The sequence below is a fragment of the Solea solea genome, chromosome 7 (assembly GCF_958295425.1).
Source record: "Solea solea chromosome 7, fSolSol10.1, whole genome shotgun sequence".
Taxonomy (NCBI): Eukaryota; Metazoa; Chordata; class Actinopteri; order Pleuronectiformes; family Soleidae; genus Solea; species Solea solea.
The window spans coordinates 26,084,057-26,109,493 of NC_081140.1; the positions used below are offsets into that span (position 1 = coordinate 26,084,057).

Genomic DNA, 25,437 nt, shown 5'->3' on the forward strand with positions numbered 1-25,437 from the left:
GGTGAAAGGAAAAATGGGGGACAGAGGAGAGGAAAGAGGAAGGACAAGACACAGTCTCTTTCTGGTCCTCGTCAACACACGAGCAGCAGAGTTCTGGAGTAGCTGATGGTGTGAGATAAAAGCATGCGTTGAGAGAAATTGGGCAGATATCTGGCGACATCCTTAAGATGATAAAAACCTGTTTTAACTACTTGCTTTAACATGTGGATTAAAACCAAGCTCAGAGTCAAATATGACGCCCGTGTGAATAAGACAAGAAGAAATTTCATTTGTTCTTCTGTCAGCTCTTAAAAAGGAAGACGAGACGAGACGAGACTCATGGTGAGGCGACAGCTGTCAGGCCCGCAGCACTCGTCGTTCATCTTCGTCTCAGCGACGCAGTTAACGACAGCAGCCTTTATTACACGACAGTGTAGTGACAAACGGAGCAGCTCTCCTCAAAGAGAACAAGATTCAGCACTTGACACATTTATGAGACCACCTGTCATGAAAAGAAATCTTTCAAAAATTAGTTTGAAACTAAAAAAAAAGTATCGTTATCTATTTATATCACTGAAAACACCATGACACAGCACTTTTACCAAGGCTCTTTATTGTTCAGTCGAGCTAATTTAAAGTTAAACAATACAAAACATTTCAGATTAAATAAAACAAGCTCAATCCATCACTGTGATAATAATCCATCCCAGTCTTTGTGTGTTTGATGACGAGATATCTCCGCGTCACTGTGTGTGGACGGTGACTTTGCAGTTTCTTTTTGTCCTCTGTGGAGCCTGATGAGACTCACGGCTCCGCCGCAGACAGAACTCGTCTCCTGAACGTGCCGCGGATGAGCAAGAACATTGTTGGAGCCGCAACCATGGCAACGGCGATGGAGATCTGTGGGCGATAACGAGAAAGTGAAGACCACGGTCACGTCTGCAGTGATGTGTTTGTTTACCTGCTGGTGTTTTATTTATTTAGTCAGTGAGGTGAAATAACAAGGTACATCTTCACCAGCACTCTGTGAATTATCATCATCATCATACACCTCTATTATTATAATTATTGTTGTTATTGAGAAAATTTAAAAAAAAAACTATAGGCAATAATGATATTATCATAACCAACTATATTAACTCGCCCGAGCAAAAAGCACTAAATTGTTTTTAAATCAGATTGAATTTGTGAAATTTCAGTCACAGCAGCAAAGACAGTAAAGACAAAGGAAATAAATAATAAACATGCATTTCCATGTGATGTGAAAGTACAATATAGAACAAATGTAACAATAACACTATAAAAAAGATAAAATAGAAAGTGCATTATAGACATTAAGAAAATGTAATTAAGGCTTTTAACACCGACCTTAATAGCAGCACTATGTTCCTTTTGGAACAACTGAAGATGGACCTTGAAGAGGGCGAGGCTGCACGGCAGGTAGGAGTCCGTGTCCTCTGAGTCTCTGCATCTTTATGACAGAATAAAAAAATAAAACAACATCAATTTACTCACAGATTCATGTGATGCTGCACTTTCACGTCACAAACACAAGTCAACAAACCGTTTGTATAAAACACTCAGAAGCAGACTTTGGTCGAGCAGGAACAAATCTGAGAGGCCGAGCTCGGTCAGCAGTGACAGAGGGAGTCTGTACCCTTCTTCTGTCAGGAGGCCCAGGTTGTACCATCCCTGCAGAAGAAGAACAACAGTGGGAATTAAAGGTGCAAACTATAAGAAAAAAATTTGAATCTGAATCAGGATAAAAAACGTGAAACTTGTATAAAAGCCACAGTCCTTAAGAAAAAGGGATCGTACCAAACACTGCAAGTGACCCGGAAGTTGTTTTTTGTTTTGACAGTAAGACACATAATATTTAATTTAACAAATAAACATGGAGTGACATTAAAACATTAATTTTATTTTATTGAATTAACTCATACAGTGAACGTTATTGCAAAAGTTTGACATAAAAAGTAGTAAAAAGGACAAAGAGAGTGGCTCTTATTTTGAAAGCCAGGTTGAGAGGAAGTGGTGCTACATAAGATCGAAACATTTGTTTTTGGGGAATTGTAAGTTTTGCATCTTGTAAAATTGTGTTTTTTAAAATGTATGTTTCCCTTTTCGTCAGAATTGTGGCTTTTGTTGATTTGTTTTGGGGATTTGTTTGCACTTCCAGGCCACCGTAGATATTCGAGGTTGTGTTATCTTGTATTAGGCTAGAATAAGTGACATCGTTTCTATAAGAAAACAATTCTTCTGAAGTGATTTTCCGTTCAGGAAAACCAGAGGGTATGAGCCCTCGCTCTCCTCTTGTTGCAGTGCCCATTTTAAACACTAGAGGCTGCTGTTGTAACACATTTTTACCTTCACAGGAAATCACCTTTTAAAATGCGCATTCATTCACTCGCTGTCAGAGCGGTGATTTTGTACGAAACACAGACCTGTGGCTGCTTCCTCAGCGCTGCCTGTTTGTACATCTCTGCTGCCGCCGACAAGTCCTTCTGACCTTTGACCTGACCCTCGTAGAACAGGTCACCCATTTTGATAAAAGCTGGGGAGACGAGGGTCACATGAAAAAAAATCACTTGAATTTGTGATTTTCAAATCACCTGCAAATTAAAGTTTAAACGTAAACAAAAGTGGGTTTTTTTTTACCGTAAGTGTCTGGTTTTTGACTTTGCAGCGACAGATTATAATATCTGCACATACACAGAGAGGCAAAACCTGGATCCAGAAAACTTCCCTATTGACATGGAAATGAAAATAATACTTGTTTATTTTTATTTTATTTTCAACAGACAAAATTATAATATGTAATAATTAACAATAATACAGTTATAGTACATTATCATGTGCTTTTTTTGATTGTTTGTATTTGTATCTCCTGCGCCTTAAATCTTAGTCTTACTTTATCATAAATGTTATTATTTATGGTTCCGCTGTGTAAAAATGGTGCAAGGTGTGATGTAACATATAAAAACAGTCTCTCCTTAATACCAACAATCATATTCAATATTCTCTGTCTTTAATTTAAAGGTTCATTTTATGGACCGAACACTAATGAATAATAATCAATGATGAGTTACAGTTATAGGATATTTTCATGTGCAAAAACACTAATATCAAAAATCTTTAATATAAAGATTCAAGTGAATAAATAAATGAAATATTCCCGTTTTTTATTTTAAGTTTCCCAACTTTATTTCTCAAAAAGAAGAGAAAACAAAGTTTAAATGACTGTAAAGTCGCGTATATAACGTAAAAATGTTGTATAACTCACCGGGTTTTGTTCACAGATGTACGCCACGTTGAATTGTGCGACTGTGTATCCCGACTCAGCCGCCATCAGGTAATACAACAGTGAGCTGAACCTGGTGAAAAGCCATAATAACGACAATAATAATCATAATAATCGTCATCATAATAATTAGAAGTATTTTGTACATGGAGAGAAAAATCAGGAGATAATTACACGTCGCCGATGAGATACGAATCCAAGGCTTTTCTTAAGACACTGCCCAGGTAACCGTTGTGTTCCGACGCCCACTTCGCCCACCTGCACGCAGTTAACAGCCACTTTATTAGGTACACGTCAAGCTGGAGCCGAACCGCAGCTGACATGTGGCGGTAGTAATTATGTTTGCCACATTATTTACTTGAATAAATGCATCTTAAATGTTTTTTTTTATTGTGATGTACAGACTGGACTGGCAAAAGTGACGCTCATGTGGAGGATAAAGCGGTAGAAGAGAAGTTTCCAGACAAGAAAACCTCAGATTTACCTTCACTGTAAAAACAAAAGAGTCAGTGACTCACATAACGGCGTCTGCAGGACGTCTGTTGACGAAGCCTGGTAAACCTGTGCTCCGCATTTCTGCCAGGAGAAACGCTCCTCTGATGTGACCTCGCTCTGCTGCCTTCAAATAATACTTATACGCCATGAACTGTGTGGAGAAAAAAACAATGTTTAAATGTTAAAATACACTGGTGTAAATACAGTAAGTCGAGCAAATAAATAAGCTACAGACTTTTCACAGGTGGCAGATTTATTCTCTCATCATCCTTCTCTTCCTCACATATACTTAAAACACAGGTATAGCTAGCGATCAGGTGGCTCTAATTATTATTATTTATTAATATTAGTTTCATTTTCTATGTACTTTGCTCCAGGTACCACCAGAGGAAGCTCTCGTACCACTGATGGTACACGTCCCACAGGTTGAGAACCATGGCATTAAAATACAAATAAAAGCACTGATAATAAGTTGATATTTCCATTACTGTATTATTATCTTAAATTGGCATAATTGTTACACATGACTTGAAATAGCTGTTTAAGTTGTTTCCACCACAAGGGGGCGCCTGCATCTTTCCAGTCATTCCAGGACATTGTGATATAAAATTAGAATCTGATTAAAATTCTAGTTTTTCCACTTAATAACGTTCACTAAAAAAACCAACACATTCTTATGTTACATGTTACGCACTTTTTTTTTTAAACATATTTCGAAGTAACTGTGATCAATATGTTCACGTCTTCAGGGAATGAGGTCAAATGAAAGGTCAAAGGTCAAGTTAATATTTAAGAACAACCCCTGCTGCTCTTTGAATATGGATAATAAATTAAAAAAAACAAGAATAATCAATTTTAAAAGAACTATAAAATACATTTGGCTGTGATGATTAATCAATTAATTGTAAATCAATCACTAAACATAGTTTCAACTATTTTGATATTTGATGAATCAGTTTTCTGATTTTTCAGCTTCTTAAATGTGAATATTTTCTGTTTTCTTTGCTCCGTTTGACAAAAAACTGACAATTAAAACTGAATAATTTTTGTTTAACCTTTAACATTTTATGGACCAAATAAGAAAATAATAGACAGATTAATCAGTTATGAAAATAATAATTATCCTCGAGCCCTGAAATTCCAAAAGCATAAAAATACGACAAATAAAACTTAAAATAAAAGTAAGTAAATAAAAGGAATAAGAGTAAAACAGTTTAAAAGCATATTATTTTTGACGACATTGTGGTTTTCAGTGATATTCTGTGTGATTTCGGTGAGTAAACAGAGTTGAACTGACCGTGTCGGCGGCTCTTCCTGGATAGAGACCCTGTAAATACATCACCCCCAGGTTCAGAGCAGCGTCTGGACTCTGTAGCAGATCTGCCTGTTCCCACAGCTGCACGGCCTTTTCATAGTCCTGCTCAAAGGTCTCGTAATACCAGGCCAGAGCATTGAAGGCGGGAACAAAACCCTGCAGGGGACAGATTATTTCAGCGCGCACACAGAAAACAAAAAGAACAAAACTGACAACAGACGTGTTTCTGTGATTAACATTTAAACAACAAATAACCTGCTCCATTGCTTTCTTGAGGAACGTGACAGCTTTTGGAACATCCTTCTTGACTCCGCGTCCCTGCAGAGAAATATGTTTTTTTTTTAATTAAAACAAGTTCTGTGAGTTTTCCGTGTCTTAAATGTGAATACTTTCAGGATTCTTTGCTCCATTTGACAAAAAATATCATGAAAACTGAATCATTTTTGGTTTGTGGACAACACCAGACATTTGAGAACATCATCATTTCCAGGTTTGGGCAAAAATAATCAGCAATTATGACATTAAATTTGACTAAAATATTTTTTTTAAACCAGGGAATGGAGGTGCATTATGACAAAACATGGCAATCCACATTTGATATGTATGAAAAGGACTGATGTTGTTAAAAAAAAATTGTAGCTTAATTTTTGAAGACATTTTTGTGCTCAATATTAGCAATATGCCAGTATGTTGAAAATAAATAATTTATTGTGTTTTTTAGATCATAAAATGGAGGTATATCGTGACAAAACTTGACAATTTAAGTTTTAAACAAAACAAAAAACATTCATATTTGATACGTATGAAAATGACTGATGTTGATTTAAACCATTTAAAAAATAAAATTAAATAATTATAATAATTTATACTATTTCTATAGCTTCATTTTTTTCTGCTGCTAATCTGTCACATATACCAGGCTGCAATAATCAAACCGTAAATAATCCAGTTTGTACATTTAAAATAAATAATTTATTGTGTTTTTAGGCCATAAAATGGAGGTGCATCATGACAAAATGGTAAAATGGTAAAAAATAATAATAATAATAATAATTCACTAATATTTTATATGTATGAAAAGATTGATTTTAGTTTAAAAAAAACTAAATAATAATAATAATAATTTATACAGTTTTTTTAGCTTAATTTTTTTATGGAGACATTTTTGGGCTCAAGGGACATTAACGTAACTTTATTTTTAAGGTGCATGAATGGGTGAATGAATTGTGTGAACAGTGACCTGCAGCAGGACGATGCCGTAGTCGTACATGGACTGTGGATCTTTCCACTGAACCGCTCCCCTCTCATAATGTTTCACAGCTTTGCTGATGTCAGGAGCAACTCCCTGCTGACCCCAGAACAGCATGCGAGCCACTGCATGCTGCAAGACAAATGCTGGATTATTGCATGTCTTCAAGACATAATCTCTTTCTATTTTTACCCAATGATAAGATTCTTTTGTGAAGACACACTTAAAATATCCATTTCTGTAATGGTTAATACACCAGAATGTAGAAGCTCTTTAACCGTGTATTTTCAAACTCACTGTTTTACAAAAAACAAACAAACAGAAAAACAGATAAAATGAAAAGTTCATGATTATTTCTTGATTAAGACGTTAAGTTATACTAAGTGAGTTTGTTATTTGTCAAATATATAATATAATAAGTAACAATAAAATTTTTAGTTTTACACAAGTTTTTGACTTCTGATATTAGAGTCAGAATTATTACATTTTTGAATTCTGAATTTTATTTTAGAATTCTGAGATTAAATCTTTGAATTCTGACTTTTTCCTTCTCAGAATTCTGTATTCTGAATTAAACTCAGAATTCTGAGATCAAAATCAGGATTTATTTATTTTTTAGTCATAATTCTGACTTTAATGTCAGAATTTTGATAAAAAAGTCAGCGGTCAGAATTATTTCATTTTTTTCAATTCTGACTTTAATCTCAGAATTCTGACCTTTTTATTGTTTAAATGTTGTTTCCAAAAACATTCCTCTTCTGTGTATATATAATAAATTTGATTTGCAGTACAATATGTAATATCTACTATGTACTGTATGTGTGCACGTGTTTTCTTAATTTGCAGATATAATAATCCAGAGATGTTTTTCTGTGCTTTGAATTAAAACAGGTGTAATAATAATAACCACATGTTTGTATAAACAGTATACACTGACAGAACTTCTACATCTTCCTTTTGTTGCACAATGACAAAGATATTGTAAGAAAATGAACTCTTAATCTTAATCTTTATGACGGGACTTTTTCTTGTACCTCAGCTTGAGTGACTCCTCTGCCAGCCTCATGCTTCAGCCACTGGAACAGATGATGGTTCTCTTTGGTCTGATGTTTCAGTGCCTCCTCGTTGTTCAAGTAAACGGCCTCGACAAATTTCTGCAAGAGAAAAAGACAGAAAGTCATGTCATTGTCAAACTACACTGTAGATGAGACTTAGATTAGATTAGATTAGATTTCAGGTCTAAATAAAATGTGTGTACATTTCTTTAAATGACCTGCTCTGGTGAAGGATTCTGCCGGTCAACCGTTGTCTGTTTGGCGATGTTTGCGTAATAAGCGTACGCCACGTCAATGTCTGCGGGAAGACCGTGAAGTCCTTGGTGATGCAGGTGACCGAGACGCAGGAGAGACAGTCTGTCTTTGTCCTGAGCCGCCAACAGAGAGAGACGCCACGCCTGACAACAAACACGGGGACAAGAGGGACAAATACAAGTGGACATTTGATCACTTAAGAATAAATAATTTCCAGGATTCAACAGGATATAAAAGTAACTTTCACAATAAATCACCTGTGAAAGTATTATTTCACAGGTTTTAACTGTGATAATACACAATATAACATCATATTCTTGTGTTATATTGTAAAATCATTGTAGATATGACAAATACAGGAAAATCCCATAAGAGTTAGGCACGTGATAAACATAATTACTGTGAAGTGGCATCATTATAAAGACTGTAATACACTTTTTTATGACATAACTAATGGGGCATGACAGTACAACGCAGTATTTAAATAGGAAAATATACAGTACAACAAACGTACAACAGTATATTTTACAACTACAATAAAATATACTAATACTTACGTAAGATTTATGTCGTATAAATACTGCAAAATCATAGTATACTGTATAAAGTATGATTCAAAGTAATACAACTAGTTTTCATGGGCAGTTTGTCTTCCTGCAACTTCCTGTCTACAGTTTTTTTTTGATGTACCCCCACACCTTCACTGAACTTCAACCCTGATCCCTTTAAAGCTACAGGTGCTCATATTTCCTATCCCATAAGAATCAAATTGTGTCATTTTAAATGAAATACCAATGCTTGAGTACAACAAATATTGTGCAAATATGAATTAAATAACAGTTAAATAACCTAACCTAACACTTTTAAATGCAGTCAAATCATCAAAACTAATATTAATCCAAATCATAATCAACCATGAGCTGAAACTACTTTGATATACATAAATTATTCATATGGCACCGGCACTACCATCAGACTAAGTTTTCTATGTATTATGAATGTTGTCATGTTTATGTAAAGATGGTAATAACTATGAGCAGGTAAAGTTCCATATGTAAAAATACGGCATAGTGGGTCGTGATCCTGCTCACGATCGTCGGCTTTCAGCACTGCTGTCGCTAAATACACCAGACTCCTGTGTTAAATATTGAGATTTTAGACATTTCCTTTGCTACACGTTGTTAGATGAACACGTTTTCATGATTTTTAAGTCTTTTTTAACTGATCTACAGTTCGGCATTGTTCAGCTTTGATTCTCGTGTCGGACGTCGCACTCACGACTCTCCCCGTGACGACAATCAGTCTGTTGACGTCACATTTTAGTATCGGCTCAGCTCGCTTGGAACCAAAGTCTATACTATCACTGATGGAAAAGCAAAAAAAAAATATCACACACTGACCCTATTGAGTTGTTTCCTGACTCCGAAGCCGCTGCTGTAGAGCACAGACGCCATGTGCAGAGCTCTGTGGTCAGACAAACAGCCGGCCTGCAGCAGCAGAGGGAGAACCCTGCTGACCGCTGCAACGCTGTCCAGTTTACGCAGAGATAACGTGAACAGAGCTCGACCCACAGAGGACAGACTCACTCTTTTTCCTCCTGAAAGACAGACAAAACCATAACCATGATAAGTAGGTGCATTCGTTTACCACAAATTCAACCTGTGTCATTAAAATTTACTCAAACCTTCAACCAGAGGCCAAAAGTGCCACATTTTAGTAAATCCCACAGTCACAAGTCACCAGAGAGATTTTTTGAGTAAAAAAACAAATTTGCTGATTTTTTTCCATCATAAAATTAGGTTTATTATTCATTTATCAAACCGATAAATAAGGAAATCTAATAAAAAGTTAACTAATTGAGTATCTACATCAGAAGTCTCAAATTCAAACTGTTTTTTTTATTAATATATTAATTTTGCATCATATACATGTTTATCTTGTGAACTATTTGTCAAAACAAACACCTTTATTTTGAAATTATGTGAAATATCATGATAAACATTGTTCTTTCAACTTTTTTTCACTTGACTGCCATAGAGACCGTCGCCTAGGGCGCCGTCTACTGGAAGGACAGTGGAGGAACACAAATAAAAAAATAAAAAATAAAAAATATGAATAAAAATCTGCCTATGGGTGCCTTAATCACACAAATATCTATGTCTTACCATGTTTAAAAACTAATATCTTGGACAGTTTGGCTGCTCGTCGTCTTCGGGGCACAGTTGTCTCCCACTGCTCACACTGGGACTGTGATGGACGTCTGTCCTTCATCATCCACTCATGAAAAACATCAGGACAAGTCTCTGGAGAAACATCATTGACAGTTATACTCAAGAGGACATAGTTGTTGTAGCACCATCTGGTGGACAAAGAAGCCTACTACTACAACTACAAATACTCCTACTATTACTACTATATACTACTATTACATTACTATACTGTACTATTACTACAACAACTACTATTACTAATACTACTAGTGCAACTACTACTATTATTACCACCACTACTATACAACTACTACTGCAACAACAACAACTACTATGACTACTACAACTATTATACTACAACTACTATACTAATACTACTACTACCACCACCACTACTATTACTACTATTACTAATACTACTACTGCAACTACTACTATTATTACCACCACTACTTTACTACTACTACTACAACTACTACTATTATTACTACGACTACTAATACTACAACAACAACTAATACTACTACTATTATTACCACCACTACTATACTAATACTACTACTACCATTAGTACTACTACTACAACTACTACTACAACATTATTACTACTTCTATTACTACTAATACTACTATTACTGCTAATACTAATACTGCTATTACCAATACTACGACTGCAGCTACTACTATTATTACTACTACTACCACTGCAACTAATACTATTATTACCACTACTATACTAATATTACTACCACAACAACTAGTGCTACTACTACTACTATTACTAATCTTAACTACTATTATTACCACTACTAGACTAATACTACTACCACAACAGCTAGTACAACAACTAGTGCTACTACTACTACTAGTATTATTATTACTACTACTACTACTACTATTATTATTATTATTATTATTATTAACACTATACTACTACTACTATTACTACTATTATCACTACTTTACTACTACTACTACTACTACTACTACAACTACTACTACTACTACTACTTCTACTATTATTAATACTACTACTACTTCTACTATTATTACATTACATTACATTACATGTCATTTAGCAGACGCTTTTATCCAAAGCGACTTACAATGGAATTGAGTACAATCAGCCAGGGGTGGAGTTGAACATGCGACCATTGCGACCACGATGTCTTTCGCACACAGGGTACCGGTCTTAAACACTGAGCCACTCCACCCTCCATTATTACTACTATACTACTTCTACTACTATTATTACTACAATACTATTACTACTATTATTACTGCTGCTATAGTACAACTACATATTTATGGATGTATACTACCAGACTGTCTGGCGTGGAGAGCGTAGCCACTGATCTTTGTGTTTATCTCCAGACGAAACGCTCGACACGTCTGTGTCCATGTGTCGAGGTTCACGTCTCTGATCACGTCTGGAATCACAGCGTCAGACTGAAGAGGAGAGAACTCATTAAAACGGACCGATATTAAAAAACAAAGGAAGAGCAGATATAAAGAGAAACAGTGCAGACAGAACGTTACCTCACTGTGATGTGATATTCTGTGACGATAGTAAACCACAGGTCCAAAATATCCTTCAACACCTTTGACAAATTTCCCTCCTCCAATCACAAAATATCCCTCCGTGTCGTCCAGTCTCATCGCGTGTCTCAGCCTGGAGGACACGAGGGACGAAAGAGCATTTTTATTCATTTCTGTTAAGACATTTAAAGTGAGTAAATCGTGTTGACTTACTCGTACTCTTTAGATACGGCCGTTCTCTGTTGCTGACCCATGCACAGCATGGACAAGGTCACCTGAGATACGACAGCCACCATTTTGTTATTTATTTACAACCTTTATTTTACATTTTCATGCAGTAATATGAAATAATCCTCATTATCAAACTCACTGTTCTCCCCTGAAGCGTCAGACTGAGCTGACACCACTCACTCAGAGGCACCTTGAACATGGAGAGGAAGGCGGACGATTGTCCAGACTCTCCACTCAGCTGGATGTGCAGCTCACCTGTAACGTGACCGTGTGACACTTTAACTCATATGAACACACACATACACAAGTTCATTTTACACATTGACACAAAAATACATTGAAAATAAAGAGTAGACCTGAGTTAGTGAGGAGCAGAGTGGGTGTGATGTAGTTATTGCCAGAGTCGATGTGATGAAACACTCCGCACAAGGCGTCCTGGCAGTGTCTGCTCACAAATATCCACATGGAGATCAAACACCTGGACAACAAAAACACACATTTACACAACACTGGATTTAAGTTTGACCCACGCGGCACAGCTTGGTGAGAAGTTTGTCGTCTCACCACGGGAATAAGACGGCCTTTAAACGTAAATTCTCCAGGACGTCGCTGCTGTGAGGGCTCAACGTCCTGGTGACGCCAAAGTTCTCTCCAGTCGAAGCAAAAATGGACGACAGCAGACGCACGGTTTCTGAACAACACAAACAATTTTTGATCCAGATTAAGAGCTTGTTTGATAGATAGATAGATAGATAGATAGACAGACAGACAGACAGACAGATAGATAGATTGATAGATAGATCTAGCTAGCATATTGGTTAGCTAGCTGCTATCAGATAGATAGATAGATAGATAGATAGATAGATAGATAGATAGATAGATGGATAGATGGATAGATCTAGCTAGCTTTGTAGTTAGCTAGCTGCTACCAGATAGATAGATAGATGGATGGATGGATAGATAGATAGATAGATAGATAGACAGACAGACAGATAGATCTAGCTAGCATTGTAGTTAGCTAGCTGCTATCAGATAGATAGATAGATAGCTAGATCTAGCTAGCTTTGTAGTTAGCTAGCTGCTACCAGATAGATATATAGATAGATGGATAGATAGCTAGATAGCTAGATAGATAGCTAGATAGATAGATAGATAGATAGATGATAGATAGATAGCTCTAACTAGCTTTGTAGTTAGCTAGCTGCTATCAGATAGATAGATAGATAGATAGATAGATAGATAGATAGATAGATAGATAGATAGATAGATAGCTCTAACTAGCTTTGTCGTTAGCTAGCTGCTATCAGATAGATAGATAGATAGATAGATAGATAGAGCTAGCTTTGTAGTTAGCTAGCTGCTATCAGATATATATATATAGATAGATAGATAGATAGATATAGCTAGCTTTGTAGTTAGCTAGCTGCTATCAGATAGATAGATAGATCTAGCTAGCTTTGTAGTTTGCTAGCTGCTATCAGCCAGATCAGATAGATAGATAGATAGATAGATAGATAGATAGATAGATAGATAGATGGTGAAATTAATTAAATAGGTGACGGAAATTACATTTCAACACTTTCTTATTTATCCCTTTGTATTTCTATGGATTAAGAGTCTTCTTTACTGCAGAAATGTTGCATATCACATCTTTAAATCCACCGTACCTTTCTCCAGAGGACACTGTTTCCTTAAAAAGCCCTGATTTAATCGCTGCATCTCTTGGCTCCAGTCAAAGCAGAGTTGGTGTTGTTTGACAGGTCGACTGAAAAAAGGCCTGGGCTGCAAATCTGCCACAGCCTGAGCTGCAACATCATCCTCATCATCCTCATCATCCTCATCTTTGCTGTACCTGAGTGAGGCCCTCAGCATACAGCTCAACACCCACTGAGAGTCTGGAACAATCCCATCAGCCTGGTACACCAGCCAGTCCGGCAGGTTCAGCCGCACAGTCCTGGTTTTAGCGTCGCCGGGGACGCAGCGCCACCGCCTGAGCCGCAGTGTGGAAACGACGCCAGTGTCAAAGACGACGACACAGTCCAGATGCACTGAGGCTCCTTCTTCATCGCAGGAGTAAAGGACCTTCAGAGGGTGGTGTGGACGAGGCTCCTGTGGAGGATTCAGCAACGTCACCTCGTCTACAGCCCAGGTCACCTGGACTCGGAGAGAAGACACAGACACACATGAGATGCTCCGTCCATGAGTCAGAGGTCACACTGATAGATTTGATAAGATAAAATGAGATGATATAAAATGAGCTAAGAGTTTTTACAGTGCTAAAGTGGAAATTAAATTGGGATTACATGAGGTTTGATGAGATCAGATGAAAGAAGATAAGTAAAGGTGAGGTAAGATAAGAGGAAATTATTTATTAGTTCTTATTAAAGTGATAAATAAAATACTTTAAGATGACATGAAACAGGAAAAGCTCAGACGAGCTGAAATAAAAATAAATTTAAATAAGAGGAAATAGATAAGACATTTACGGTGTTACAGCAGCACTTAAACTGAGATTACAAGAGATTGGCTAAAATGGGATGACATGGGATAAAATTAGATTAAATAAAATAAGAGTGTTTAATGTTAAAGCAGAAATTAAGATGTGATTACATGAGGTTTGATAAGTTAAGAGAGTCCACAAAAGGGAGATTTACAGAGTCAGAGCAGCAGATTAAAATGAGATTACAAGAGATTGAATAAAATGGGATTGGATAAAATATGTTAAAATCAGTGTTGTAACATAACAAAGCTATGTTTTAAATTATACTCCACGACATTTCCTCAAACTTTCTTTGTTACTCGTTACTACCAAATTAAATCAGAAGAAGAGGTGGTATTATGGTCTGTATTTATATAGAGCTTCTTTTATATAGAGCTTTTTTTTAATACTTTTACTACATTTTATATAAAAAAAAACTACTTTTGATACTTAAGTACAGTAAATGTCATAAACTTTACTTTTACTTAAGTAATATTATTAAAAAAAAGTGACTTTAACTTCTACCAAAGTCATTTTCTGGTAACATAATTGTACTTTTACTTTTAATAACTCTTTAATAAGGTAACTTCATACAAGAATGGCCTTGATGGCGATGATGATGTAGGACAAACTGTAGGATAAGACTTTCACATAAGAAGAGACATTTACATATAATAAACAGCATATGCAGTATTATACTGTATGACCCTCAGTATTGAGGCCTCGATGTTCACGCACATACAGCAGTGTGTCCAAAGATCTAAATTATATTAACATGATCTCTGAACCAACTGTCAATTGTTTGTCTTTTGACAAAGTGGTGAACCACGACTTTCCACCCTGTCTCGTGCTAATTGTGGAATCTTCCGGAACAGTACAGTATTTGCTTGTGTAAATATTTCCTTTTCTAACAAACAAACTCAGTTTTAGACAGTGGCGCAACTGTTCTGCTTATGGGAGTTTGTAAAATTTACTGAGAATAAACTTAAGTGACTTAAGTATTTAGTGTTACCTCCCCTTATACTTAACTTAACTTAACAGGAACCTTGATTTAATTTGTATTTGTCCAATTTCATGTAAAAAAAACTAAAGCCAGTCACATCATTTCATGTCATAAAATCCTTACACTTTACGAGCAGAAGGACGCAGAGATGTTCCCAGGGATGAAGAAGTGGAACCAGCTCTTACCTGCACGCCGAGGAAAAGCACATGACACAGGTATTTGAACAGTGTGCGGAAATCCATGTTCCAGACTCTTCATTAATATTTCCCTTAAAAAAAAGAAAGATTTAAGAGCCAAAGAGAAACGAGGAGCCTCGACATCCGGACCTCATCCTGCTCCACCTTCAGTCCTGTTGAAGCTTTGGTCAATATTTACCTGCACATCCCTCCACCCAACTCTTACACACACACTGTAGTTAGTGAGGGAGGAGCTTAGCTTTTTATTTATTTTTTTCAATGAACATATCAATGCTATGTGATTCATTCATCTGTTTGGATTTATTATTTTTCACCTTCATCTTCGAGATTCGTTTAAAAAACCTTTAAATCTACAGTTTCAAAGCGACTGAAACGTTTTCCTGAAAGTGATATGTAGAGAAATACCCAGAGCCCCTACAGTTATGAAACAATAAGTGCATTGTTTACCAACTTTGACAACTGACTTATCATTTTGTGTTAAATTAAAAACAAGGTTTAAAAGCTTTTTAAAGATTCATTGTGGGAAAAAAATTAACTGATGATCAAAATAGCTGATGATTAATTTATTTGCTGATGGTAATTGACTATTAATCAACTCCTTATTTAACAACAAACTATTCTAATCATTTTTAACTTAAATTGGTTTCTAATTGGTTTAGTTGCGGGATTTTTTTTCCTCCATAGAACAAATTTAGAAGTTTCATCTTTTTCAGTGTCCAAGATTCTGGAGGGAATTCTACCCACTGCACACTTGCGTACAACATATACATATGTACAACGTATACATATATATATATATATATATATATATATATATACATATACATATACATATATACACACATTCACTTAATTCCTAACCATTTCCAGGAATTTTATGATTGTGGGAACCCTGAGTGTATGATTGCATTTCTTAGTGAGTCACCTGCCGAGTTTGAAGCCCGTCAAGTGAACCGTTCCAACAGTTATGTGATTAATAGACGAGCAGAAATCTCACGTGTCTCTTTTCCAAACAGTGCTGAACCTAGCACAGAAAAAGTAGAGTAGAAAAATACAATTACAGCCCCAAAAAACTAAAAAATTCATGAGAAATTCTCATTGGACAAAGGACGTTGAAGATGGAGCTGGAGGAAACCAAGAAGACCACAGAGAAGGTCTGTGGATGAAGTGACACAAGACATGAGGATAGCTGGTGTAGCAGAAGAGGACACAAGCGAGAGGACAAGATGGAGGCAGATGATCCACTGCAACGACCTCTAAAAGGGAGAAGCTGGAATAATCCACTTCGACCAATATCTCTTACAATTCTTATTCTAACACCACCAAAGCCGGCACTATACACACTGGTGCTCTTTGTAAGTCACCTATCAAGTGTGAAGCCTGTCAAGCACACTATTGGACAGTTATAGACACTCAGTATTTATAGATAATTAAGAAAATAGCCGTTCATTGTTAGAATCGTTGTGAAAATGTATGAAAAACAGCACTGCTTTCATTCAAAATAGTTTATTGCTCTCATGCAGGAGTTCAATAAAAGTCTAGACCATCACAGAAGATGCAAAATTATCATTTTCTCTGTACAAATATACTGTGTGTGTTTCATAAATAGAAGCTCAGAGTGAAGACAAAGAGAAGGAGAAGAAGAAAGAAAAAAACAGGAGTAACAAGAGCTTAAGCTGCTCTTCAAACCCAATATAGGTTTTTATCGTTACAGCAGTTGACATGCATCAACGTTACAGTGCATTGTGCTGGGTGCAGACGGACACACACACACACAGTCACACACACTTAGACTTGCACACATTCAGATGGCATAATCCATTTACAGCTCTGTCGTGCAAAAGAGGTACAAACACTTTATAAAAGTACCATTAGGAAATTATTATTATTTTTTAAACACCTGGTTTCTTCTCAGTGACATTGTTAACGTGTCTTTCACATCCAAACCACCGGTTACATTACGAGGCTGGGGACGGCCGACTCGTCTTCTGCAGCACTTTTTGGTTGTTCATTGATCCGGAGCACCGCTAAGACTTCTCCATAATGGTGTCCGTACTACTTTAGTAATCACCTACAACTACTGATGCATAGTTCAAGTGCTCCTACGAAGCCGCCGATACTCAAAAACTGGCACTGTGTTCTCTGCCGTGGTAATCCGAGGAGAGGGATTACCTGTAACAGATGTAAACATACTGATGATACGATTACAGAAATTGTGTGTGTGGACAATTCAGTGTCTAACCCATTAGAGCTGGGTATTTTTGTTTTTTTGATAAGGTATCGATCGATACCTGGAATTTGATACCAATCCCTCAGTTGTACCCAACAAAAACATTACGGTAAAACCTTTGAGACTTAGCGCTTAGCGGTATGCTGCATGCTAACTGCCGTTGACAAATAATTATTATAAGTTTGATACCCAGCCTGAAATTCAGTCATTACTAAAATGTATTGGAGCTCGATAGGAAACCCCCCAGGGTTCGGTCAATACCACAAACTAGATGAAGTTCATTACCCAGCGCAAAGTTTGGCTGATACCCCTACTGTATCGAAGTTTGATACCCAGTCTGTTTGTGGTGTTCAGCCAACACCACAAACGCAATGAAAATCAATCCATAGGAAACCCGAAGTTCGGTCAATACCACAAGCTAAATGAAGCTCATTACCCAGGCCAAACTTTAGACGATACCCCTAATGTATTGAAGTTTGACGGCAGAGCCCAAGATCGGTCGATAACACAAACAAATTTAGGTTTCATACGTAGCTTGAAGTTCAGTCAATGCCACAAACATGTTGAAGTTTGATACACAGTGCGTTTGTGGTGTTTCGCCAACACCACAAACACAATGGAAAATCAAAGCCAAGCCTGAAGTTCTGCCCATACAACAAATGTTTTTGAAATCTTATATGACACCCAAAATTCGGTCAATACCACAGCTGAATACCCAGCCCGAAGTTCTGTCAAACCCACAAACATACTGAAGTTCAAAGCTAAACCCCAAAGTTTGGTCGATACCACTTAAGTACTGAAATTTGATAGCCTGCCAAATTGGAGTTCAATACCCAGCCCAAAGTTCTGTTGATCCCACAAATGTATCGAAGTTCAACACTAAACCCAAGGTTTGGTCGATACAACAAACAAATTTAAGTTCCACACCAAGCCTGAAGTTTTGCCAATACAACAAAAGTTTTGAAATCTTATATGAAACCCAAAATTAGATCAATACCACACATAAACTGAAGTTCAATACCCAGCCTGAAGTTCTACCGATGCCAGAAAAGATTTGGAAGTTCAACGTTTAACCCAAAGTTTGGTCGATACTACTAGCGTACTCGAATTTGATAGCCTGCCAAAGGGGAGTTCAATACCCAGCCTGAAGTTCTGTCGATCCCACAAATGTATCGAAGTTCAACACGAAACCCAAGGTTTGGTCGATACCACAAACAAATTGATGTTCAATACACAGCCTGAAGATCTACCAACGCCAGAAAAGATATCGAAGATCAACACTAAACCCTAAAGTTTAGTAAACGCTAAAGTTTGGTCGATACCGCTAAAGTGCTGAAATTTGATAGCCTGCCAAAGCTTCGACTACAGACAAAGTGAAGTACCATACAAACCCAGCCTGAAGTTCCATCAATACCTAAAAGAACCCAAAGTTTTGTCGATACCACAAAAGTATTGACATTTCATACCCTGCCAAAAATTCGGCCGATACTACAAACAAATTGAAGTTTGATACCCGGCCCGAAATTTGGTCAATGCCACAAACGCAATGAAAAAACACCAAGCCCGAAGTTCAGTTGACACCCCAAACATATTGAAGTTCAATACCGAGCCCTACTCATGATATAAAGTATATATTGTGTAGTTTTTTTGTATATAATATGAGGCTCAAATGGCCAAACACACAATAAATACAAAGGCCTGAAACGGAAGGAGATTTGGCACATGGACATGATTGGTCTCCTGCCTCCACAACTTGTTGAGCTTCCACAGAAGTTGAACGGAGAAGTTGACATGGTTGTAACACAATTTTTTTTTCTTGTTTTTTTTTTTTTTTTTAATTCATACAGAGCAAATACTTTCGCCTTGTAGTTTAGCCCTTACCAGCGCCCAGCCCTCACCGACAAACTGCCGGGAAGTTTTCATCGTCCACTTAAATCATTAAAACACAATCAACCAGAAACAGGATCATAGGAAATCATAGACGTCAGAGTCATTAAATTGAAGTGTTGTATTCCTTTCTGTAAGAGGTTTTCCTTTTTTTAAAGTCTAAAAGGATGAAAAAAAAAACGCATTTAGGTAATTGATAGACATCTAGTATATTTTCCAGTGTACGTCAGGTTTAAGATTTTGGTCATTTCTGATTCTGGTAGCACTTCTGCTTTGGGAAAATACAAAATAGATACCAACATCCTTGTTGGACATTTATCTGAAAAAAATTCTAACACTTGTCTTCCCTCCTGGTTCAGTGATATAACATATACTGTTACCATCAACCCCAAAATGTAATTAAAGATAAGCTTTGGCATTAAATTCAACCATTATATTAAACAAAAACCCTAGACCCAAAAGCCCCCTAACTAAAATCTCATGGTCAATCTGTGACGACAGATTTACCTCTCGCCCCAAACCCTCTTTTGTAGATTAAATCCAAGTTGTTTTTTCACCATTTTACACCATTTTCGACAGCCAAAAAGGGGGAAATCTTACACTAACTCCACTTCTCCAGAGGACTTCCAGAACGCGTTACTTTGTTCTGCCAGCAAGACGACAACAAAAGACAAGAAAACGTGTAACCATCGATAAAAACAAAGTAAAAACAAAAAGGTGTGCATTCACTTTGGATTCATAGGCAAGGTGGCTAGGTAGTAATCAAATAAACATCGAGTGTTGTCTACGCAAGTCGACGACGAGAACCAAGCAAACACTAAGCATTCGCGTTATCAATCAAAACAAAAGAGAAGACATGCAAAAAATGTTATAGATTTTTAGAACAAGAAAGGAAAAAACAACACCTGGGAGACCAGTTTCCCTCCGAGACTGGCACGAGTTTTCCTGCTGAATAAATAATTCTATACATTCCAATATACAAATCTACCCCATTCTCCCACAACATTGACGCAGATAAAACGGAACGGCTACTTGCTCCCACGGTCCAGTTTCTCACAGTAGGCGTCCTACACCAAGACATACCTACACGACGATGCATCATTTCACTAAACCCTGACCCAAACTTCTTTTTTTTTCCTCCAAAAACAGATACAGTCTTTAACAGCTTTGATTTGCCTTGTAGTTCACGTCGCCCCCTTACTTCTTCGGTTTCTTAAAGATCTTGAAGGTGTGTTTCTTGCGGCTGGCAGTGGAATCTGTGTCTTCTCCCGTTGAGCCGCTGTCCTCTTCCAGCGGGCTCTTCTTGGACGTCAGCTGCGGGATGCGACTGTTGCTCTTGGACGCTGCAGACCCGAGCTGCCCTCCCGTCGGCGACGGTGTGTCAGGTTCGGTGGAGTTGGGGCTGAGGGAGCGGGACGACTCCGTCAGACTGTTGACGTCTCCCGGACTGGGCGACTGTTCCATGCCGTACAACTTCTTCATGAGTAGGGGGCTGTCGGCGGCGAACTCGGCGGGGCTGCCCTCCTGTATGCGGTTCCCTCCGTTAGGGGTGTAAGCGTGCAGCGAGACGGAATCTTCCGCACGGCCGGACAGCCCGTACATGAGAGATGTGGGCTTGATTATGTGGCCCTTGGAGCTGTAGGCAGCGAGCCGATCGCCAACTTGAGAGAGGGACAGGGAGGAGTCGGAGTCGGAGCGATTTAAGTCCCTGTGAGGTAAAAAGAAAACAAAGCACAAGTTAAAAAATAGACAAAAGATTAAAAAAAATAAACGCCAATGCATGCTTGGGTTTATCTAGACTATGCCTGCAAAGCCACGGAAACGCTGGGCACAGTCTGGACACTGGAACTCCACACGTGTTAGTCGAGCAGGCAAAGAGCAGCAGGAACACTGAGGCGGGCGGGGGGGAAAAAGAGCAAATGCATAGAATCTGTTATGCTGCATCAGGTGCCATGACATGAAAAGCGAAATAAATAAAAACTAAAGAAGCATCACAGCATGGATTCAAAGTAGAAAAGAAGAAAGGGTGTCAAGAAGTGAAAAAAACAAAACAAAAAACACGCTCATGCGTGTGGAAAGTGGTGGAAGAGACGTGTACCCCAGGCTGTCGCTGCGTGAGGAGTGAGCTTTGGTGTCGTCAGTGAAGATGAAATCTGGAATGGGATCCATGGGCTGGAAAGAACCGTGATATGAATGGGAGGAATGAGAGGCGACGCCGCCACCCACAGTGCCGGGTAGACAGGAGGAAGAGGAGGACAGGGACTGCAAGTTTGGGTTTGCGGTACAGATGATGGAAGGGTGAGACACAGCCGAGGACAGAGAAGGAGGCATGGGGACATAGTCGATATGCCCAAAAGACTGGCTACGCGACTGCCTGTATGGAGCCCTAGATCTGCCCTCTCCCTGCTGCCCCGCCAACACACAACTCTCTACCAACCTCTGGGAGCCCATGGCCAGCTGGGGGTCAATGTGGCGTTGGCGCAGAGACATCATACTGGGAGCTGTGGGCACAAAACAACAGCGTTATCAACAACAATCACACAACGACTGACGGAAAATGGAGGCAAAGACACTCTGGTGCTCGGATACATTTGCTTACAACAACGTCATTCTACTATTGTTACCAGCTAAGATTTAAGGTCCAATGTATAACACGTGGCAAGGGTTTATTCGCAGCTGAATTCGCGAGCGCGTACTACATGAGAATGTACTAAATTAGAGCTGACTTTGTGAGAGTTTACTACCTTAGAACTGACTCGATGAGTTTACTATGCGAGAGTGTACTACCTTAGAGCTGACTTTTTACTACATGAGAGCGTTCTATGTGATGGCACACTACGCGAGAGTTACCTACATATTATGAGAGCTTACAACATGAGAGTGCACTATGGGAGGGCTAACAACTCTTAACATGCAAGAACTTACTACGTTTACAACATGACTTTACTACGTGACAGCATGCTAACTTAGAACTTCACTCCTGAGAGCTTACTACATTTTCTACGCAAGAGTTTACCATGTGGGGGAGTACTACGTCGATTACGTGAGCTCTTATGAGGTTTACTTCGCAAGAGCTAACTATGTAAGAGTTTACAATGTTAGAGCATACCATGCTAGAGCTATTTACGGAGCTAACTACACGTAACGCGCAAGAGATTAGTACGAAAGAGTGTACTACGTTTACTACGTGAGAGCTTACTTCACAAGAGCTCACTACGTTTACTGTACCAAAGTTTACTACCCTAGAGCGTACTACGTTTAACTCTCAAGAGCTTCATACACGAGAGCTTATTATGCCAACTAGCGAGTACTATGCCTACTATGTGAGCGCAAGAGCTTATGTTTACAGTGAAAGGATTTGCCGACATAATTCCGATGAGTAAACCAACAAAGAAAGAGAAAGTGGCAAAGAGTTGCGGAAATGTTTACACCCTCTCTGGGAGTGCAAAACCACTGTAGTTCTCTGACGCACTTTGAGGGTAAAAAAAAAAATGAAGAATGAGTGTCGGGGTGATGATTAGATATCACACATTCTCACACACTGGACCTTAAATGAGACAAAAACAGTACAACAAATAGCTCTTTTCTAAGGGGAAGTGTCCATTAACAAAAAACACATGTGACAATGTGGAGAAAACAGGGGGGAACTGGGTGGTGACAGGAGTAAGAGGGAGGAAACGTGGCAAGCAAGCAACTGTGACGGGGTCGGGACTGTTCTCAGGTCAACTCAGCGTGGATTTGGTTTGGTTTGGTTTCAGTTGGGTCTACCTGCAGCGTTCTGCCAATTAAGAAGTATTACATGTTGATGTGGGTGTGAGACAAGGAGGGAGTGACAAGGGATGTCAGAACTGAACTGGGGCATAAACAAAAAGGCCAACCAGGATGTTTCCACAAGTGCTGACAGTCTGAACCGACGGACCACAGGTCACTGGCTCTCCTCTCCAGCAGTCTGGTGCCATCTGCAGTTAGGCCAATGAAACAGCAGTGGGAGCCAAATGCCAGAGAGATGGTGGAGGGGGGGGAGAAGGGAGTGAGATAGGGAGTGCAATTAATGTTGATTGAAAGACTTACTCACTATTGCAGCTGCAAACGGACTCTGCAGTGTAACGTTCGCCTGCAATTTTTCAAACCCAAACCTATTAACTGTCAACGTTTGCCCGTAACAAGAATGCGACAGAGTGTTATGGTCATCAGATGTGTGTTGGTTCTCTCAATTGCATAATAATATGTGCGTGAGATGAGTGTTTCCAAGAGGATTTCACTGCCAGCTTTGGCATATTTATGTGTGTGGAAGTAAAATTAATTTGGACACTGCCCACTGTTGGACACAAAAAAGCAGATTGTAGGACACATTTAAGGAGGACACAACCACTACAAATGGGTCAGCACGGACACTTGTACTCATGAAGAATTATATTTTTCATGACAGTTCATTTTTCCAGAGTCTTCAGTCGCCATAATCGACACTTTTCTTTTTATCCAAAATGAGAACAATTAAAAAAAAAAAAAAGGCATTCAGCTGGAATGATGTGTCAAAGAACAAGACAATATGATTTTACATGGTACATATTACACAGATGTAAAACAACTCTCATTCATAGACACATGCGACCATCACTGTCCTCCATCACTGGGCAGGACACGGGGATTAATTCATGGAATTGAAAGGCAATAAAGGTCCAAATTCTCATGAGGGCTAATTTTTGGATTTCCCCGGCTGGGTCTTGGAAAGTTTAGGGGTTCGTTTGCTAATCCCCACTGAAGGGCCGACAGATTCAGATGATGAACCCTTACATTGCAGAGTTCCGGGCATGATATCCTCGTCCAAGTCGTCCATGTCGTCGGACATGATGAAGTGCTGCGGCGTTGCTCTGCCGCCCATGAAGGTGGGGTCCAGGTTGAGGGATGAAGCCAGCGAGGGCAGGCCCGGGTTGTTGACAATGGTGAAACCCGTGAGGATCTCAATCTGTTGCCAGCGAAGAAGCCTCTCCCGCAACGCAGCCGTGACCTCACCGAGGGCTTGTCTGAAGAAAGATGAAATCAACGGGTTATTAGAAACTTTGTCGGCGACAGGATTTGGCATGCGTACTTCTCGTTACCGTAATCTCTATGAGAGATTGGCACAGAACCCCCCACGACCCTCAGGTAGAGGATAAAGCGGTAGAAGGTGGATGAATGGATACCGGAAAGCAGAGAAATGGAGCTTTGTGCTCATATACTTGTTATTACGGTAGCCCCTCGGTACTTCCACGGAACGACCGTCCAAGCACAGACGAGATTCAACTGGCATGTCACACATTTGTGACGTCAACTTCTCAGTTCCGTAATTCCTAAACGGTTGAATAACTGCCAGATATAGAAAGTGAAAGTTATCTTGGAAAAAAAGGGGCAGAAGCTCTCAGTCATTCAAGATCCTTTGACAATTCTACAGCCATAAAATCAAAATAAACCCAGGCGGCATGATTATCATGATTCATAAGAGGGTTAAGTCATCAGTGTTGGAGCTCTGGCCTCTCAATAAACAGAATGACTGATATTGAAACAGACTTTTTCCAGCTTCCTCTTTTAGTGCAAGTACGGCTGCAATATTCCGTTGTCCATGCATGGAAATTAAGCAGGAATTAATGGGAATCAACTGGAAATGGTCAAAACTGAAGGTTTGGTACTTAAATAACGGTTGGTTAATAGTATACAGTAGCACAATGTTGGCTAAAATAAATTGTTTGGCCTTGTGGTGCCTTGTTAGGCAGAGATTTCAATCTTTCCTGAACACAAAAAAGGGCGTTGCGATCATCAGGTCAACTTTTACTCGATGGTTCCTTTGCTGTTGCTGCTGCCTTGGAACAGGTTGCATCTCCTTATTTCCTTGCTTCAGAAGCATTAGCAACCATGCTCTACAATGTTTTGCATTGGGATTGCAGTAACCAATTTAAATGCTAAAGGTCACTGATGTATATAACATGACATATATTCCCTTTAAATTTTATATACAAGCAACTTGGAATTCACGAA

The 25,437-nt window shown here is 38.6% G+C and overlaps 2 protein-coding genes across 4 annotated transcripts in view; both read right to left on the bottom strand.

Annotated features, from left to right (window-relative positions):
* Window positions 1–581: 581 nt before the first annotated feature.
* Window positions 582–15,438, bottom strand: si:dkey-24p1.6 (protein sel-1 homolog 3). The gene is made up of 23 exons (XM_058633471.1): window positions 15,297–15,438; window positions 13,297–13,783; window positions 12,194–12,320; window positions 11,986–12,107; window positions 11,769–11,884; window positions 11,612–11,673; window positions 11,399–11,531; window positions 11,182–11,308; window positions 9,815–9,952; window positions 9,050–9,246; window positions 7,613–7,792; window positions 7,374–7,493; window positions 6,331–6,471; window positions 5,346–5,408; window positions 5,073–5,246; window positions 3,799–3,926; window positions 3,455–3,538; window positions 3,263–3,353; window positions 2,638–2,725; window positions 2,424–2,533; window positions 1,544–1,671; window positions 1,348–1,450; window positions 582–879 (listed from the first exon to the last, which is right to left on the bottom strand). Exons 1-23 carry the CDS (start codon window positions 15,351–15,353, stop codon window positions 784–786), a joined length of 3,072 nt encoding a protein of 1,023 aa, XP_058489454.1. The 5' UTR covers window positions 15,354–15,438; the 3' UTR covers window positions 582–783.
* A 3,906-nt stretch (window positions 15,439–19,344) lies between these two features.
* Window positions 19,345–25,437, bottom strand: part of stim1a (stromal interaction molecule 1a) — a 32,934-nt gene continuing 26,841 nt past the window's right edge. The window contains exons 11-14 of one of the 3 annotated variants that reach the window (XM_058633564.1): window positions 24,220–24,449; window positions 23,304–23,384; window positions 21,524–21,926; window positions 19,345–21,133 (exon numbers count right to left, since the gene is read on the bottom strand). In XM_058633564.1, the coding sequence (XP_058489547.1) occupies window positions 20,623–21,133; window positions 21,524–21,926; window positions 23,304–23,384; window positions 24,220–24,449 (1,225 nt within the window). In that variant the 3' untranslated portion in view covers window positions 19,345–20,622. The remainder of the gene's footprint in view (window positions 21,134–21,523; window positions 21,927–23,303; window positions 23,385–24,219; window positions 24,450–25,437) is intronic. The other 2 variants (XM_058633561.1, XM_058633562.1) reach the window with 2 other exon arrangements.

Excerpts from the sequence above, each read along its gene's own strand:
- si:dkey-24p1.6 (XM_058633471.1), bottom strand. The coding sequence starts at position 15,353 with ATGGATTTCCGCACACTGTTCAAATACCTGTGTCATGTGCTTTTCCTC. Across the intron at positions 13,784-15,296 it reads TGCTTTTCCTCGGCGTGCAG|GTGACCTGGGCTGTAGACGA; the intron begins GTAAGAGCTGGT and ends CTCCGAGTCCAG. Across the intron at positions 2,726-3,262 it reads ACATCTGTGAACAAAACCCG|GGAAGTTTTCTGGATCCAGG; the intron begins GTGAGTTATACA and ends CCATGTCAATAG.